The sequence below is a fragment of the Aythya fuligula genome, chromosome 20 (assembly GCF_009819795.1).
Source record: "Aythya fuligula isolate bAytFul2 chromosome 20, bAytFul2.pri, whole genome shotgun sequence".
NCBI classification, from domain to species: domain Eukaryota; kingdom Metazoa; phylum Chordata; class Aves; order Anseriformes; family Anatidae; genus Aythya; species Aythya fuligula.
The window spans coordinates 8,365,100-8,383,762 of NC_045578.1; the positions used below are offsets into that span (position 1 = coordinate 8,365,100).

The 18,663-nt window shown below is 37.9% G+C and overlaps 1 protein-coding gene across 1 annotated transcript in view; it reads right to left on the reverse strand.

The window, feature by feature from the left end:
• Positions 1-2,079: 2,079 nt before the first annotated feature.
• TEX14 (testis expressed 14, intercellular bridge forming factor) overlaps positions 2,080-18,663 on the reverse strand; it is a 29,836-nt gene continuing 13,252 nt past the window's right edge. Inside the window, exons 14-31 of the mRNA XM_032200902.1 lie at positions 17,908-18,014; positions 17,331-17,410; positions 16,514-16,780; positions 15,865-15,965; positions 15,444-15,557; positions 14,750-14,792; positions 13,977-14,067; positions 13,100-13,162; positions 11,850-11,977; positions 10,876-11,063; positions 9,477-9,528; positions 8,920-8,991; positions 8,022-8,099; positions 6,384-6,501; positions 6,115-6,210; positions 5,033-5,142; positions 3,201-3,264; positions 2,080-2,988 (exon numbers count right to left, since the gene is read on the reverse strand). Coding sequence (XP_032056793.1) covers positions 2,952-2,988; positions 3,201-3,264; positions 5,033-5,142; positions 6,115-6,210; positions 6,384-6,501; positions 8,022-8,099; positions 8,920-8,991; positions 9,477-9,528; positions 10,876-11,063; positions 11,850-11,977; positions 13,100-13,162; positions 13,977-14,067; positions 14,750-14,792; positions 15,444-15,557; positions 15,865-15,965; positions 16,514-16,780; positions 17,331-17,410; positions 17,908-18,014 — 1,809 coding nt within the window. The 3' untranslated portion in view covers positions 2,080-2,951. The remainder of the gene's footprint in view (positions 2,989-3,200; positions 3,265-5,032; positions 5,143-6,114; positions 6,211-6,383; positions 6,502-8,021; positions 8,100-8,919; positions 8,992-9,476; positions 9,529-10,875; positions 11,064-11,849; positions 11,978-13,099; positions 13,163-13,976; positions 14,068-14,749; positions 14,793-15,443; positions 15,558-15,864; positions 15,966-16,513; positions 16,781-17,330; positions 17,411-17,907; positions 18,015-18,663) is intronic.

Below are 18,663 nucleotides of genomic sequence, written 5' to 3' on the forward strand. Positions count from 1 at the left end.
AGACCCTCACCTCGGGGGATAAGGAGTTTTTTAAGGACAAAATACGGCAGCAACTCTTCTTTCGTGCAGAAAATCACAAGTTACTCTTCAGCCCTGGAGTTCAGCTGAAGGCTCCCTGGTTTTATCTGGCACCTGCAGAGTGTGCCAGAGGCAGGAGCCGTCTGTTGGCTGTCCCTGCATAGACCGAGTCCTGCCTGCATGACCTGAGCTTGCTGTGAAGTGTTAGGTCATGTTGGAAAAATCATGCAGGTATGTTTAGGTGCAGACTGAATTAATAAATGTTGGCAAATGTTTACAACATCAGCTTTGTCTGTTTTACTGGCTGGTAGAGAGTCCCACAGCACAAGACACCATTTGCTGATCTCCTCCTTCCACCATTTCACACAGCTTCTGCTGTTGCAGCAAAGCCACAAATGGGGCTAGAGGGGAGCAATGTTGACGGCTGCTCACCTCAACAAATTCATTCCCTCACTAGCATGCAGTCCACATCTTGATCAGCAGAAAGACAATTTGGATCCGCACACATTATGATGGTAAAACCTTGGGGACTAAGGTTTTTCCTCATTGAGTCCCAGCCACAAAAATAATTAAAAAAACAAATTCAACAAAACAAATCCAGTGTGATGACAGATACAAGGGATTGGAGGATTTGGCTGCTGCTTAGCAAATGAGCATTTTCTTTTTTCCTTGCATACCTTCACTTGATGTCCTTACTGCATGCAGGGTTCTGTGAGGGTCTTCAAAGAAATAAAACATCTGCAGGCCAGACCAGGGTGGTAGGGGGCCAGGACAGCCATCCTCACCCCATCTCCATCCCTGTTTCTCGCCTTTCCTCTCTCCCCTCACTTTTCTGCATGCGAAACTGCTCACAGGCTAGCGCCTTAGAGAGGAATTAGAACAGCTCAGTATCACTGTTTTAATTTAATTAATTGGCCTCTCATTCTTGGGGAGGCTGAAAGGCAGCATTAGATTGGCCCCCTCTGATCGTTTCTGCTTTCACTGGTCCTTGTTTAATTCTTCCTGTTAATTACAGCTTTTGCGTCTATGCTTTATGTTATTAGGGTGATTTACATTCACTGTAACCGTAATTCTGGAAAAGTACAAGCAGCTGAACAACTGAGATCTCCAACTGCTGTGTTCTGGCCTCGATAAGGAGAGCAGACAAGCTATGGGCTATGAGAAAGGCTCTCTACCAACAGAAATATTAACTTTCCACATTAAGATTAAAAAGAGATAGGAAAATGGTTCACAGTCTGCTCACCATTTGGTTTGATAGATAAAATACAGAAAGAAATTCAAGAAGCTAAGATTTCACATGTTGCAAGCCAAAGTGATTTTTAATTATGTGTATGTAAAAATTCACGTGCTCGCTCCACTCCACCACACTGCTGCAGACCAGCACGGTCTAATGACTTTTTTTCTTTAATTCATCAAGGTTCTGACATGGAACAAACCCACAAAGCCATTGCCTGAAGCGATCACACACAAAACCTGTGGCTTAACTTTCGCATGTATGTGTCATTACCATGCGTTCTTTGCAACAAGCTGCGACACAACACTAGTTTTTCCTTAGTCCTTTGCCTATGTAAAACAGGATCTTGTTCCAGCAGCACGTATGAAGAGTATGATGTTCCTCTGCCTGTGGGGAGGATGCAGAACTCACACACATGCAGGAGCCCAGATTAGAAAATCTGAAATTTCTGCCTGGAATTGTGTAATGTGCGAAAGTAAGCCCTTTTTGCCACGCACTGACACAGCTCTTAACCCACGTAATCTCCTTGCTGCTGGTGATTCAGCTCTATACTACCCTGACATAACTAAATGGATGAAAGACTTCTTTATTTTTTCATGATCTCTTCTGAAGAAAGCTCTGAATTGTGCCAGTTTGCAGCATCTGCCCTGGAGCAGTTGTACATCAGTATCTTGTTGTATACCTAACTTGATGATCAGAAGTAACAAATAAAAAACAGAAGAACCAAATGACAGCGCATTAAGCTTAGAAACTTTTATTAGTGTAATTAAACCCAATTAATTAACAGTTACAGATAGGCAGAACAAGGATGGAAAAGCAACACATGGTACACCCAAGTACATGAAGGCAGCTAAAATTCCGCTGTCTGCTCAACAGGGATAAGGACAACCGTTACACATCCTGCACCTGAACAGTATTAAAAAGTTGCTGTGCCCATCAAAAGCCTGATCCAAAACTCAATTACAGGGATTTTTTTTTTGTTTTTTTTTTTTTGGATGAGGCCTACCAAAACTGTAGTTTAATTAAACAACATGTAATGCTAACCAGAAATAGCTTTGCATATTCTTGTCTAATACTGACAGGGAATGTATTGGTGCAGTTGCAACCTCTGAAAGAGCACTATCTTTTTCTCATTAACTTTCTGCACAGCAATTAATCCCCTTAATCAGTCAAATCAGTTCAACTCTAGATCACAAAAGCACTAAGAGAAAACAAGAAATTACCCTTGTTAAATTTAATGAGCAAGGAAAAACATACACCACATGGGCTGTAGCACAGCACTCTACACTTCAGCATGGAAAAATTAAATGAGAGCCTGAGCAGTGAAAACAGCCCACAGAATCACAATCATTTTGTCTGTAACACTGAAAACTGCATAATACAACAAATTCTTTTGCTTAGGAAAGCATGCATATACAGAGAAAGAGAAGGAAACACATAGCCAGCTTACTAAGTGGTGTTATACTCCAAAAACAGATCAGTTCTGCAGCATTACTGATATAATCTTCATATAAAAACAGTATCAGCTGCATTACAAAGTAAAGCATTAAGATTTTTTTTCAGTACTTGCTGCTGCAGCTAAAGGAAGAGTGAGCATTCAGTCTTTTTGGCCAGAAAGGGTTGCAGTTCATGTGCTGTATATTGTACCAGCTGCAGTAAACATTTGAAATATTACATTTTTTTCCACTGTCCATTCTAATCATGTAGGACAGCTGCTCTGATCCAAAACAATTATCCTGTAAGGAAAAAAAAAAAAAGAGGTAAAAAATAGTTTAAAAGAGTTACACAGTTGTTTGTTTCTTATATCAAGCTGTACAAGTTGAAGAGAATGGAATTTTATATTGCAGCTCTTGCCTCGTGGGCATGGAAGACAAGAAATGTATCTCATGCAGAGAGAGAATACATAAATTTCTGCAAAAAGCCCAATTTAATTCATGGAGATGCTCACCTAAATGGAGAAGGTGAAGACAGCCGTTTCCGTAAGTGGAATTTCTGATCTTCAGGGTGTGTATCTAAACAAAAACAAACAACAAACAAAACAAAAAAAGCATTCAGCTCAAAACCAAAAGCATACACAGTCACAACACTTCAAAGAGAATGCTCTGGTTTTGTCAGCATGCTGAATTGAGCGCTACAGATCCCTTTGGCTAGATCCATCAAGTTGCACTTGAAACCAGCCTGAACTCTGTTGCTCTGCTGGGTCTATTACACAGGAACCTCTTTGTGATGAGAAAACATTGTTTTCAAAGCCTGAAGCATGCTCCTACCATCCTAGTAATTTTGGGACGGAAAATAGGGTCATATATGCTAATGCTGTGCAAATAACATTACCACATTACCTCTAGAACTCTGAGTTTAAAAATCACCATCAATATTTCCTAAACTAACAATCTAGGACATTTCAAACTTTGGGTGCCTAACTAGCAAGTGAAATACTGATGATGATGAACTGATTGCTGTAGATGCTGTATAAGTGTTAAATGCTCACAACATTGAAGGTTAGTTTCCTTTAAATCATTTTGTGCTACACATTGAAAAAATCACTTCTCTCTGAAAAATCAAAGTCTACTGCCTTTTTCTTCCCAAAAGAAAGGGCAGTTCTTTCACATTTTCTGCAAAACCAGTAAGTGCACATTAATGTAAATATGACATCCTCTTCCTTTAACAAGAAACATCTTTAAGTGATAAATGCTGAACAATGGTAACGGTAACCTCTTACTTCAGCTGCAGAATACTAGTCAGCTTTGACAGTCCCTAATGAAGATCTGGAGTTAAGTACAAGGAATGCAGGCTTTTTTTTTTTTTTTTTTTTTTTTTTTAATCAAGTGAAACACAAAAATGTTTTTCTGTTATGTTATTTCTTTTATGTAGTTCTTTGTATTCTAACCAGGAGTCAGCTTACCTTGTTAACCAAAAATTATCTTACATACAAAATGGAAACTTTGGCCCAAAATAGGAGATATTTCTACTCCTTAATGTGATGATGAAAACATAAGCGAACAACTCCTTCACTTCTTGAATTTTAGGCACTAACTCCCTTCCCATATGTCCTGACCGAAACATTAATATAAAAACACAGCTGTGTCACAGGCAACACAGCTGTGTCACAGGCACCGTAGCAGCATGTTATAGAACTACTTACATGGATCTAAAAAGCTAAGTTCCTTAAACCTGCTTGCAGAAAAACACCTTGGCTGCCAACCTGTGTAAAATCGCTTCATCACTCCAATAGTCCTAGAATAGAGGAAGTGCTTTCATTCCAGTTTGTGCCTTCCTCTCTGCTTCCAGTTTCTACTGGAGGAAAGCCAGGAGAGACTAGACAGACAGATGTTTAAGGGATTTGATGGCATTAGCATACGCATCACAGGTACACACCAAACCATAGTGATAACAACTCCAAGTCCTTACAACAGCGTGAAGCCGTTAGGTGCCTAAGCCAGAGAGGCTGAAGACTAAATGGGACACAGAGGCAACAATACCAGCTTTGGAGAGGTCAGTAGAGTAAACTGCACTCTCACTACGAGACATATCCTCTGCAACTCCAACAAATAGTCCAGAATGCTGTCAGTCTAAAGCAATAAAAACCCCAAGGGTCTCTGAAAAGTTTAAGAACTGCTTCCTCTCTTCTAAAATCACAGGGTAGAAACAGCATCCAGATCAGGGGGAAATGGAGAGATGCAGAACTCTACTCTGTGCAAGCTCGACAAATCCAGTGCTAAAAACATAATCAATGAGATACTGCCCATCCCAGCATCCAGCAGCTTTACAGATGAAGAGGACCTTCTGAACTCCCTGCACAGCCTTCTGGCTCGCTGCTTCCGGCCTCAGCTCCGCCTTCCTCTACTCCTTTCTTCCTTCCAAAATCTTCTGGATCTTTCAGGCTTGCAGCCCTTAAATGACAGAATTTTATCTTTTTTTTTTTTTTTTTTTCTTTCAGAGAAGATGAATACAGAATAATAAAATAGAAGTCCCTGGAGATACTAGATGCCTTTTTATTTTCACTCTGACCTGTAATGGGCATATGCCCCACCAACCCCTAAACAATCACTCCCCACCAACTCTACAGATGTGCTTTACCTTCACATCTATAAGCAGGCTCCAACGACTCCTTGTGTGTGTTACAAAAAATTAGTTTGACTAGGAGTGTGAATGGGCTTTGGATTGAGCCACTTATGAACACAGCTATATATACACACTGCAGGAGTCAGACTGCCCTATCAGCAAAATCCTCCTGATTATCATGACAGTTTGCCTTCTATATTAAAAAATCCTGATGCTGAGCACAAGACTATCTTGTGTTCCTTAGTAAGATATATGTTAAGAATGACTTATGACTACTCATTGGCATTCACCATGGAGCTGTTCAGAGTTTAAAGCTCTTATCCTTGGTTCTAGGAGGGAAAAAAAAGTTATTTGGGCTACGCATTTTTTTCTTAAAATGATACAGATATGATTCCTGCCATTTTCTTCATTTCTTTCTATGTGGCCAAGCACATTGGCTTTCTCAAACTCTTCTTTACAGATTTATTTTTCTTAAAGATCTTTCACGATTTTATTCTCTTAATATACATTCTTCTCATTACCTCAGAACATCTACTGTTCTGGCAAATTATCTCAAAATTCTGTTAAAATGATGTACTTCCTTGCCTGTTTGAAACATTTACTTTTCAACTACAGGAAACTACCTGATATTCTTTGCCCTCCAATTTAATACCGAAAGTTCTGAATGATGCCTCCAATGCCTCCTCCCCAAAACATTACTGTCTGAAGAATGACAGTGCATTTCCTGAAGTCCCACATAGGTCTGGATACAGAAGATAAACAAGATAAACTTGTGAACAAAATATCAATTATCAGCTAACCCAAGGGCATGTCCCTGAGGTTGTTCTTGGATTTCCTCATCTGCAGGAACAGCATGGAGAATTCTTTCTAAAACGTCATCAAGAGTGGAGTGAGCCCTGTTGAATAAAAGATTTTAAATGAATGCTGGCAAGTTTAATACTATCCATTCTGAAAGAAAATAGTAGAAATGATCACAGTTCTTAGGAGAGTTGACTTAATGTAAGCACTGAATATTCTAAACGTTTGTAATTCAAAGCTAAATATGCCATTATCATTGTCTTTTTCATACCTTTCTGTTTCCTCTGCTAAATTAAATGCCTCCTTAGTCAATACACTATGATCTCTCTTCTCATTTTGGTCAATTTCTTTTTTTGTGTCTCTGTCTTCCATTTTAATTTGACCAGCAACTATTCACATAAACAGAAAGAATTTAATAGCAAAGTTATGAACAGAAGATACTGAATAAATTGTGGTTTTATTTACTGCACTTGGGAAACTTTCAGTAGTCTACTTTTTAATTTTTCTTTCCTCAGTCATCTGATCTTCTACCAATTAAATTCGCATTATCTACAGTCATAGGCAGCCAATAGCAAGACCTAGATAAATATTTTACTGTAACACATTTTTAGATTCAGAAGAGTGAACATTTTGCTTCATACTAAAATGAAAAATGCATGTAGAAATTAATCTTTAATCTCTCGCCTTACAATCCAAGATATTGAAGAAAAATCAAAAGAAAACCTGTGGATGTTAGCTTTGTTACCCTACTTAGCAAAATCCAATGATATTCCCCCCACCCCAAGACTTATCTCACTAAGTTCTCTTCTCTCCAGCATGTGAATATATTCAGCCACCTTCTGCTAAGCTATGATAAGCAGGAAGCAGTAGGCTGTCATAAAAATGGAGTCTGAAATAGCTGTACTTTATGCAAATACAACAAAACCACAGTGATTGAACAGCAAGCAATACAGGCTGCTGCATTCCTTGCCACCTAAAAACAAGATACTCCTATGAATAAAGTCACAGTAGCTTCTATCCTTTGGGTAACAATTTTAAATGGGAAAAGATCTAACAAAGCTGTAGGATAACACAAACAAGTGCCAGTGTTATTCTCAAGTGACTATGCTATTTAGCTTTTTTACAGACTAATTCATATTTTGCCCTTTTAAAAAAAAAAATACAAAAAACTGCTCTTCACTTTCTGACTCATTGGAAACAAATGCAGAGTCTATAAAGATTTATGTTTTCTGCTCCTGACTTTACTTGCTGTACATCTAAAAATGATTCCCACTTACTACTATTTGCAGTTTCAGAAGCACAAAGATTTACCGCTGCTATCTTTGGTACCTTTATAACAGAACAGGAAACTTAACACTGATTACCCCAACAGATGCTATTTTCTGACACCACGAGATCAGAAGCACTATTTCATGATGGTGAATATGAAACATAAGCGGTTCGTGTGTACCGGCTACTTTCAACCGAACCGCCTTTCAGAGTGGAAACTTCAGCTCTATTTTACATCAGCTGCTCACCATCTATACTTCTGTGGGTTTCATCACTTACGACTGAACGCAGCATATGTTACAGTGGTATAATGAAAGTAGAAGATCAATTCTGATGGTTCAAATCTGCAAGCGTTCCATAACGGATCTCTGCAGACTTCGGAGAGGTGAATGCACAGAGAAAGACAGCAAACACTGCTGGAGGAGGTACTGTTTGTGAAAACACTGTGTATCATCTTATCGAGAAAGGGGGAGCCCTCTCAAATTTCTGATGAATTTTCCAAGATAGCAACCACAAATATAAACAAAAAAAGCTGAAAATTAAGTTTTTCAAAGTATTAACTTTTCAAAGTATTCAAGTAATTTTGCAGAAAAGTTACTTTCCATTTGTAATCTCTATGTTAGGACTATTATCAACTAACCATTTATTTGCACTCCGCAGTCAAATAATCCCTTCTCTTCGAAGTCTTGAGTGATAGAATCTTGCTGCTTTAAGTACTCTGTTAAAAACAACGTATTTCCTTACATCTGTAAAATCTGAAGTACCACTTTCTTTACCCACACAAAACTCGATGAAAACTCTTACATAATCTATAGTTAGTCTGTATGTTAATCTCACAAATTGTCTCTGGCCATTACTTAATCAGTTGGTGACAGTCCCCACAGCCCTGTTTTGGTGAATAAGGTAATAAAAAGATTAGAATTGCCTATGTGCTTCATTTCTAAAAGAGCACGGGACCTATATACATTTAATTAAACTTCTGTCTGGTGTTTGTTTAGAAAGCTCACTGCTCAGTAACCCTGAGAAATTTTTCTGTAACCCATACCAGTAAAAATAATGAAGGATTTTTACTCTGTGTTCTGGCTCAAGAAGAATGCGACTAAAAAAAATAAATGTGTATCATTGAAACTAAGCTCTACAAAAATACCTGACTAATGGAGCTAATCAGCTGGCATTGCTTTTAATGAAGAACATGCATAGCTCCACGACACCTTTGAAAACTTCAGTCTACACAAAGTTCATCTCAGAGTTAAATTACATCTATACTCAATAAGCTAACTGCTGTCGTCAGCAGTAACTAACCGTTATATGAAAGGCAGAAACTTCAAGGACTAACTTAAATAACTGCCCGTTATTCAAGCTGTTGATGCCTAACTTCCTATTCATTGACCTGACTGCAACTAATTTGGAAGCTCTTGTGTATTTTAGTAGTGAATGATTTGGGAGAAATCCTGATTGTGTACTGAAGTACCGTACTGTCCTTGGCTTTAAAACACAGCTGGCAAGTCTCATACCATTTCGGATGAAGTGCCTCTTACCAATTTCATCCAGCAGCTCTTGGGCTGGTGGAGGCAGATCATCAATGAAGTGGTTAGGTGCCTGTGATGGTGCTGAGAGAGAGGAAAAAAAGTCTAGTTAATTAGCAGTGATTAATTCTTAATAACTGTGATATAAGCTTAGAGTATGACCGCATCTTGCTGACGTATATCATCTACCAATCTCCATGAGCCTGGCTCATTCACTTTTTATGAAATATCCTTAAGTACCATTGGAATGGAAAAGTCATTTAGAGCTAGACTTGCACATATAGCTCTCAATTTTGCATTGCAAGTTTTAGGCCAGTAATATTTACACGGCAAACGAAGGTTAATTAGAGGTCAGAGATCTTAGCCTGCAAGTGCAAACACAGAATTTGCAACTTAACAATCACTACCAACACAAAATTGTATGCAAAGTTTTTTTGTTTTTTTTTTTTTTAATCCCTACAAAGAGATGCCCAGGAAAAAAAATAGTAAGACTGAAAAACTGCTTTTTAAATCTGCTTATCCATTTTTTATCACTCTAATTGGGCTGGGGAGTGGCTTAAGAGACTTACCAGATGCCTTCCTGGTGCTTCTCAAGGATGAAGCAACTGCTGACAATCCATCCTGTGTAAGAATATACAGAATGAAACACTGTTCCCCAATCCTTGCCTTTAATATACTAAGTCCAAATTGAGGTAAAGTGTTAATTAAAGTCTTACTTAAATTTTTAAATAAGCTCTTCAACGTACTCAGAATATGAAAGAGGTAGGATCCAGGTAAGCCAGATGTGTCAGAAATTTTGCCTAGGCTGTTTTTCACTCATCTTTTTGCTGGTCATTAAGATATTGTCAGCTACACACTCTTTATTCATTTCAACACTGTGTACAGACAATTGGACAGAAATTCTCTGAAAGGACAGTCCTGACATCTCTCGCTTTCCCACTCTGTTTTGAATCTTTAATTATTAAAGCCAGGCACATCTAGTTACCAGAAGAATCCCCCCAAAAATCAAGGATTTGTAATCAAAGGCAAGTCCTTCAAAAATGGAAATTGGTACTTCAGGTGCTTGATGCTAGAAGAAAGTTTTAGACAAGGAAGTGACACGTTCAGATCTCTCTACAGAGCCAGTCAAGGCAGCACTGTGCTGTTAATGGGTTTAATGAATTTTAATAGTCTGCTATGCAAGCCTAAAGACACAGCTGACCTGATGACACTGAATGCAGTTACTACTGTTCTGGTTGAACAAACTAATTTAATCTTTAAACGACAACCCCAACACTGAATAGGAAAAGCATAAAAGCAACTGTTCTATATGTAAGCTGCCTGGAAAAACAGCTAAGATAACGTTCTGTCTCCAGAACACCTTCAGTTCCAAAAAGATTACCAGAAATCACTGCAACAGCCTTGAAAAATGTCAGCTCCAAAGAAAGACAACAAAGTTGATAACATTATGCCATGTCTGCAGGCAATAAAAAGGACAAACAGCCTCAATAATACAAGGGCTTTCTGAACACTTACTTGCATCCAAACTACTTTTACCTTTTTTCCTCATGGAATTGCTTATTTACACTCATTTATATTCCCCCACTGACTGTGATAACCCTTCAGTTTCACAAGAAAACTTGAATACACACACACACAATTTGTTTTCACTCTAATCACCACTTCCACAAAGTTAAAAACCTAGAGTTCACCAGTTGAGTTGTGAATTCTGAACCATTCAGATAAGCCACCTGCTGTAGACACAGAAGATCAACTCACCAACAAAACTCTTCCAACAAAAACACACCTTTCCTACCCAATCATTTTGCTGATACTTACCACTTTGGTATTGTAAGATTACTGGATCCAGTGCTGAGAAGGCCAGGATAGCACAGGCAAGGCCATCTTGGTGGTTCTTAACATTTGCACAGGTTTAGGTGCAATGGGAAGCCCAACATTTGTGTAATTTGTGTAATTTCCTTCACTTACAGGCTCATTCAATCCAGATGAGCGAACTTCTACAGGAGTAGAGGTATTTTCAGTGCTCCTTCCTTCTTCATAGGCTGTAGTGAATGTCCTGGACACTGCAGACACCTCTTGACAACTACAAGAGGAAGAATCCAAAGCTACTTCATGGCCATGTTGGTATTTCTTAAAGGCTACTGGATTTTCTTCCTCTAGAATTAAAAAGAAGAAGAGAGAGGGCGAGATGATAGCAAAGCTGGGAAATTATTATATTGGTCACATTTCAATGAAGTAGAAAAAGGTTTTTTGTATTTGAACAGGCACCTGAACTGGAATCTCCAAGATTATTGTCCACAAAATGATCTCTAAGCGGAAGTCCAAACTGTTCGCCCAGGAGCTTCAACTCAGACATTATTTATGCAAAACTTTACCAAATGAGACATTATGACTCCCATAGCAAACCAAATTAATGAAGTACAAAGCAAACAGAAGTGTTGTTTTAAGGGTAACAAACTAAAGCTCGACAAACTTTGAGATCATCTTAACAACAGTCTAAACAGTGTTTTTTATACTGTCTTCAAAATACAAAGTTCTACACATATTACTCCAAATAAAATGATTTCTGATTCACAAAGGCTAACATAAGCATTAACTACCAAGTGATTACTTTTCACAGGCTTGTCAGACAGTTGTTTTGTCAGTCTGTAAACTCTCCTCTAGTTCTAGTGTCTTAAGAGATTGCTTTTGACCAAACAGGCTTTAACCATAAAGTTTTAACTCTGCAGACAAAAACAATGAGATTTCAAACAACAGGTACGGCCTTTCTTATGATTACTTATTCCAAGCATAACGTTTCTGTGCTGGCACTTAAATGAATGGAGTTTCCATGATTCGCACAAACAGCTTTTATGTTAGCAAGTGTTGGCAGAAAGGTCTGACTTCTGGCATCGAAAGTTTAAGTAATTCATTGGTCCTCCCTTTTTTGTCGCTGCAGTTACCTGAGCTGAGTGGAGTGCTGACACTTGTGGGTGCATGACTCACTCTGGGTGTTTTACAATTTATATTCTTGTAGTAGTTCTCCTCCTCACAGGGAATACTTGACAAATCCTGAATATCTGTCACTGATCTGAAGTATTGAAAGATGTTCTGACAGTTAGAATAGCCACTTATTACACTTGTGAATCACTAATTTCTGCTATTTTTAGGTTCTTCAAACTTCACTTTTGTTCAGTCTTATCTAGTTTTCCAGAGGGAAGCAAGACAATCACTTTGACAACTTATCAAAGAGTTCTTCAAAGGCTAAAGAACAACATCTTCAATGATCTTGCAGAGACAGAAAAGGTTAATTATTAACATTCCTCTGCTTTACAGAATTTCTTCATTTTAGTAACTTTTATAAAAGCAACCACAGGAAACTACCTCCAGAAAGGACAAGAACCTCAAATGTGAACCACTAGGAAGAAGACTGTATCCAAAGCCAAGGGAAAACCTTAAACATTTAACAAAAATTAAAGATCTCTTAAAAATAACATAAGGTCTTAGGAGCCTTTAAAAGAATTACACAAGTAAGCTGAAACTGCTACAGATCTGCACAAAAGTGATGTACGCTCAAGTAGCAAAAAAAATCTGTTGGACTGGAATTATATTAAGCAAAGTAACGCCATTTGCAGGAGATTATGTTATTCTCAGAAGACCATTAAATGATCATAAATTCACTGTTACCAAGTCAGTGATTTCTATGCAAAATTTCCATTATCTGTGAATAAAAGCTAACTTTAATAGTTAAGTCACATACCTCTTGTGCACATTTCTCCTGAGAATATCTATATAATACTTTTGTAATAACTTATGTAGCTACATACTAACAGTTCACTCTTCAAATTAATTTTATTTCTTCTGTGTAATGCACATGGAAGAGACAAGGAATAGTTAGAATGTTTAATAATAATATTGTTATAAGAACGTTACAGTAACACTGTAAAATGAATAGGCACACCCAAATGACACTGCTTATTACTTACCAATACGTAAAAAATTCAACCTAAGCTAAGGGTAACTGCATGTGATAGCTCTTTTATACCCATCTCCCAGGTTATCACAATAAAAATATACTTTCAACAATCCAAATAGGTTTCCACCTCTCAGCTTTAGTCTGTGGTATCTTCCTGTTTTGTATTAACATAGACCTTTTACAATGGTAATGACCAACTTGCTGCAATTTCAGCATAGAACAGTCTGTGGCTCTTACATATCTTTTTCTTTGGAGTCTTCCTGCGGCTCTCTTGATATCAATTCTTGGGCTGCTTCACCACTAGAGTGAGGGAAAAGGTCATATTCATTGATCTTGTCAGAAAAATTATGAAAATAAATGTATTTTGTTTCTTCTCTCATAGTGTTTAAAGGATGACCTTCTCTCTCAGGTAGACAGCAGGGCATAGAAACTTTTTTGCTTAAAACCTTAGAAATTAGAGTGAGCTAGAAGAAAAGCACCATTTTAAGCACATTATGGGTTTGTATCACAGAATCACAAAGTCATCCAGTAAGAAGAAAACATCTAAACAACATCTCTTTGTACTACTAGAACACAGAATTTACAAAGATACCGGATAGGTAAACCAGGTTTTTGGTGGATGAGACCGCAAGTCCCCAAGCACATGCTAATGTTATCTGCAGGCAACATGCAGTGAGCACGCTTACATTAGATTCTTCTGAGGGAATGTGAAAAAGCATGATCTTCATGCCACTTGAGCTCCAAAACCAAAGCAGAACAAAATTAAACAAGATGACAAAAGCCATAATTTCAATTATCTTTGCTCTGTTATTATCTTTATCTTTAAAACTGATATTCTGTTCAGTGTAAAAGGAATTGCAATATTCATGACTTAGTTTTCATATTTTACTCCCTCATTAAGCAAACAAAAAAAAATATACTGAACACGGTAAAAAACAAAGCCATGAAAGACCTTTAAGAATTTTTGGCAAGGAGCTATGACATGTAGATGATCATTAAAAAAGCACCACGAGCACCTTATTTGAATATTAGATATATATGCAGAATTAATAGAGAGAACACACTTTATAACCTAATTTATGCTTGAAGTAATGATGAAAATAAGTTTATCTACCTGGCTACAGGCATATGGCTAAGCTGATTCACTCCTAGTGTGTTATTGCCAGAGTTCTGTGCTGCTGTGCCGCAGAATAATATTTTTCCTCCTGAATACAAATAACAAATGTTCCCTGTTATTGGGTTTTGCAAGTACAAAGGAAAGTGACACAATTCATTGAACAGGAAATTGCAACTTTATTAAATTTTTTAGTTCTTTTGACCTTTGTTGTTGTCAAGAGACAAATGTGCTTTAAAGATGCATTTTCATAAACATACCACAGCTGCCAGACAGTCAACCACTAAAGCACCAGGGAATATCACAACATTTACACATTTGAGCTAAGACAGGCAACAGACTAAAGCAAGGATCAAGATTGTTTCTCTACACATACAACTCAGCTCTTACAGTTTAAGCTCAAGACACTTATAGCAATAAGAATATTAACGTGTAAATGCAACTCTAATTCAGTTTCCAGCACCATTGCAAGTCACATGAAAACAAACTTAGCCTTAGGGTATAATTGCTAACAAGTTTGTTTTGTTTTTATCAAATTGAAACAGAGCAAGAACATAATCATCGCATCAATGCTATTTCAGTGACTGCAATGTCCAAATCTCATCTGCTAAAATCCGAAATGTTCTAAGCTCTAACTGTATCAGTGAGAAAAGACCAAGCAACCCTAAGGAACCTAGCTTCAGCCTTCTGACAGGAACGATGCTCACAAAAATTACATACAAAATTTTGTCTCCCTGACTCCAGAGGGTCTTCAGAAGAAAGAACACATTTACCTGAGACCTGAATACCTGATCCTGCATCTTCAGATTTCCTTCTCTGTAAAAGGCCATCACAATGGTCTTCTAATTTGTCCCCAACATTTGAGGTCTGGAGCAGAGGGGAAAAAGGAAGTAAATTTAAATTTCTCACAGGCAAGTTAAGAAGGGTAGGACAACTCACACAGGAAGATCCCAATCAAAACAGAGATGGTTTTTCAAGAGCTCATCAGCAAACAGTATAGATTGGATTCAACAGTCTGTACAAGTTTCAAATCTTCAAGAAATTAAGATTGTTTTAAGACTGAATACTTGTATTTGATAGAGCTGGGAAGAAAAGGTTAACATGATTGGCTGCCTCAAACTTTTCTCAGCCAAAACCAGAATAATTTTAAGGCTCCATAGATTATGTAATTTCCTAGTAAATAAATCAAGAAAACATGTCCCTCCTGTTTTAGAAGTTTGGGTGTTTTTGGTGTTGTTTTTTTGTTTGTTTTGCTTTTTTTTTTTTTTTTTTTAAAGGAACGGGGTCAAAATTTTCTTCCATTTAGGTAAATCTTTCTGTAAATACTCAGAAGAAAAAAAAAAAACGTTCTCCCATTTTTCTACATTTCTTCAAATCAAATGGGAGCCTGATAAACTCACATGTGATTTAACTTACATCCAACATTCTTGAAACAGAGTTCATTCCTGTCTTGTCTGTGAGTTTTACCTCTAGATCTGTATTTCCCTGAGCAGTAGGAGGAAGGAAATAATCTGGAGTCAAGAATTCTTCAGACATGTCAGCAGATGAAGTACGAGAACAAGGTAATTCTCTCGAATGCCCCTGTGAAAGATGTTATCATTTAAGATGCTTTCTTCACTCTACTGAATATACATTTTAGTCAGTAATGTTAAACAATAATACATCAAACTGAAACAATATATAAATTGATTGTTCTATGTTTCGACCCAGCTCCCGCGTCTCACAATTTACAGAACCATTATACGTAATATGTCAGGAGGACTGCTAGTTGTATCACAGCTGAAACAATCAGCTGTTCTGGTAGTTCAGTGAGCAACATGGAGAGACCAGGCTAAAACGTTTCAGGGAAAACAAGCAGGAACTAGATTTCTTGGAATACTATACATACTCTAGAGAGAATCTCAGCTTGTTGAGGAATGACCAAACTCTTAGGAATAGTTATTCCAGATCCTGCTTGTTCATATTGTGATGGTGACTGGCAACTTCTCCCTAGGATGTCACAATGAAACACAATCATTAGGCTAAAAGTAACATGAATTTAGTGCTCTGAACACTGATTTAGCATCAATGAGAATGGAGAGTAAAACTACATTGTCTGCCAAAAACACGGAGAAATGACAGGCAGAAGACAGCATTAATCTAAGCAGGTGAAGCTTTTCTTGTTCCTTTATCTGTAACTATTACAAAAACACTGTCTGTACTGTGCTGCTACAGAAAAAGCACCTTTCAACTCCAATTAAAAGAAATAAAGGTGTGAGAGCATAGCCATAGATTTAAAAGCTTTGGGTCTCCCATACTAATATATGTTAATGATGATGAAGGGTCTCCACGCTCACTGGACATTACATCCAGTTATTAAATAACAGAACTGAGTATTACATTATGTTAGCCAATGCCTTAGCCATTGACCTGCTTTGGACAGGAGACTCTGAAAGAGAAAATGGCCAATTATTTTAACAAAATCACAGGAGATGAAATCTGCTGGGAGATGGAAAGAGACAAAAAGGGAGATGAAATAATCCTTTTTTCAGCCTTACCCCCAGAACTTATGAACATAGACTCCAAATCACTCTCCTCAGATGCAGATCTATCCTCACAACCCACATCCCAAGGCTCAATGTTGTCACCTGCATGCCATCTCTCTCTCTGTTGGTCTCGACTTTTTTGGACCCTAATGGCGACGTGTTGAAAGGCTTCCTCTATACTCTCCGTTTCACTTTCAGATGTACATTCACTGCTTAGATTTGTAGAAATCAGTTCCAGTTGTCCTGAGGCCACTCTTTTGGCCATTTGCTTCACTTCATCTACACAAAAGAACAAAATCTCCAGCTTGCACAACAGGATCTAAACCTTCAAACCCTTTCCCACGTTTCATTGTATCTGCATACTCAGAAATGCTGAAGTTATAAGCCTGTGTATTCCTTTATACAGAGAAGAACTAGATGCTTCCTTCTATTTAAATTTAAAACCTGCATAAATCAATACAGACAAGCCTTCACATGAATAATTTTTGTTAGTTTGCATTCTCTATTATTCGTTCTTTACTGCCACCCACTGGTCATTGCTATACTACCCTTTCTAAATTCATATGCCGTCCCTCCCTTACATCCTCTGAAACAGGGTCAGATATTCCTTGAGCTTTATAGTCAAACCATCTTAGTGTGATTGTGATCATTCCTGGCCTGAATGCACAAGATGCTGGATTCCACTCATTTGGTTTTCCACCAAGAACAGCCTAATAAAGCGATTAAGGCAGACAGACCTTTCTGAACTAATGAAATGTGTTAAGTTTTAATGCACTGCACTGCAGTAAGATTGCTAACGTTAATGCCTAGTTAACGCCGATTTACTTACTTCTCCACTCTGGTTGCCTCATCCTTTTCTCCTCACTTATTTTCGTACTGTAAATTTCAGAAGCTGATTTTGGATAGCACCTATGATAAATCATTACAAGACATGAGAAACTGTTAATGCACAAGCGTATTCTGTTAAGTATTCCCAGTCAATAAAACACTAGAAGTTGTCCCACAGCCTTTAACGGAGGGCCTAATCCTACTCCTACGAAACCTAGAGTGTTTCTACTGAGAACTGAATGAGGCTGTGTACAGAGAAAAGAGCCGCCTTACGCTTCACTACTAGATTGCTCTCCTTAGGCACTGGTAGTTTCAGACTACTGACCTCTATCAGAAAAGCATTCGCAATCTGTCTGAATACCACTCTTTAGAGGTAACTGCCCTGTTGCAGTAGTTACCCTGTCAGCTCTGCAGCTGACAATGAGTCACGGTAGGGTCCTAATTGGACAGATGGCTTCTGGCTTACTGTAAAAACATTCAATGCCATCTTTTATCCTGGATGTGTCTACTTTTGACAGTGGCTGTAGCAAGATGAATCTGCTAGAATTAATTCTTTTGTGAACGTGATCAAAACTTACCACCTCTCTTCTTCACTTCCACTTGCTGCAGAATGTGAATCACTCCCTCTCTGACACTGCAAGTTGAACTTATTTTTGCATCTTACAGATACACGTGGGAGTAAATGCTGAAACGAGTCCAACAAGCCATGATTCAGCACGTTGGGCACTCTGTTAATTATCAGTTGAGCTGTCTATGGGACATACTAAGAATCAGACCATGCAAATTTTACTTCCTACATTTTATTTCAGTATCAGTAGTACTTCTCAAGTGAAAGGATCACAACTCCAGGCCTTAACTTATTAAAAGCTCTGCCTGGATCTATAGCAGGTTTCATGTGTATGTAAGCAGACTGTCATGACACCTGTCTCCCAGAGGAAGGAATAGACCTAATGACCCAAGATCAGTCCCACAGCAGATACAACACACATTTCTCTCTTTTTCAGCTAAGCATGTCAGCTACTTATAGTTAATAAAGAATTCTAGATCATTAAGGGGCAGCTCAGACCTCCTTAACTAAGTATACTGCCCTACACCCCCAAAAAAAGTAGTAAAAAAATAATCTTTCTCTGCTTGCCATTTTCCCTAACAGTCCCACATCAATTTTAGCACAAGATTTTACTCCCTCCTCAGTTATTAGACGAGTATTTTTCTGAGGAAAAAATAAGATTACTACTGCAACACTGAGTTGACCATTTTGTTTTCTATATATAATGCATATAGCATGCACATGCATTTTAAAAGACGGATTATTCCTTTCTCTTAGATGCCATTCG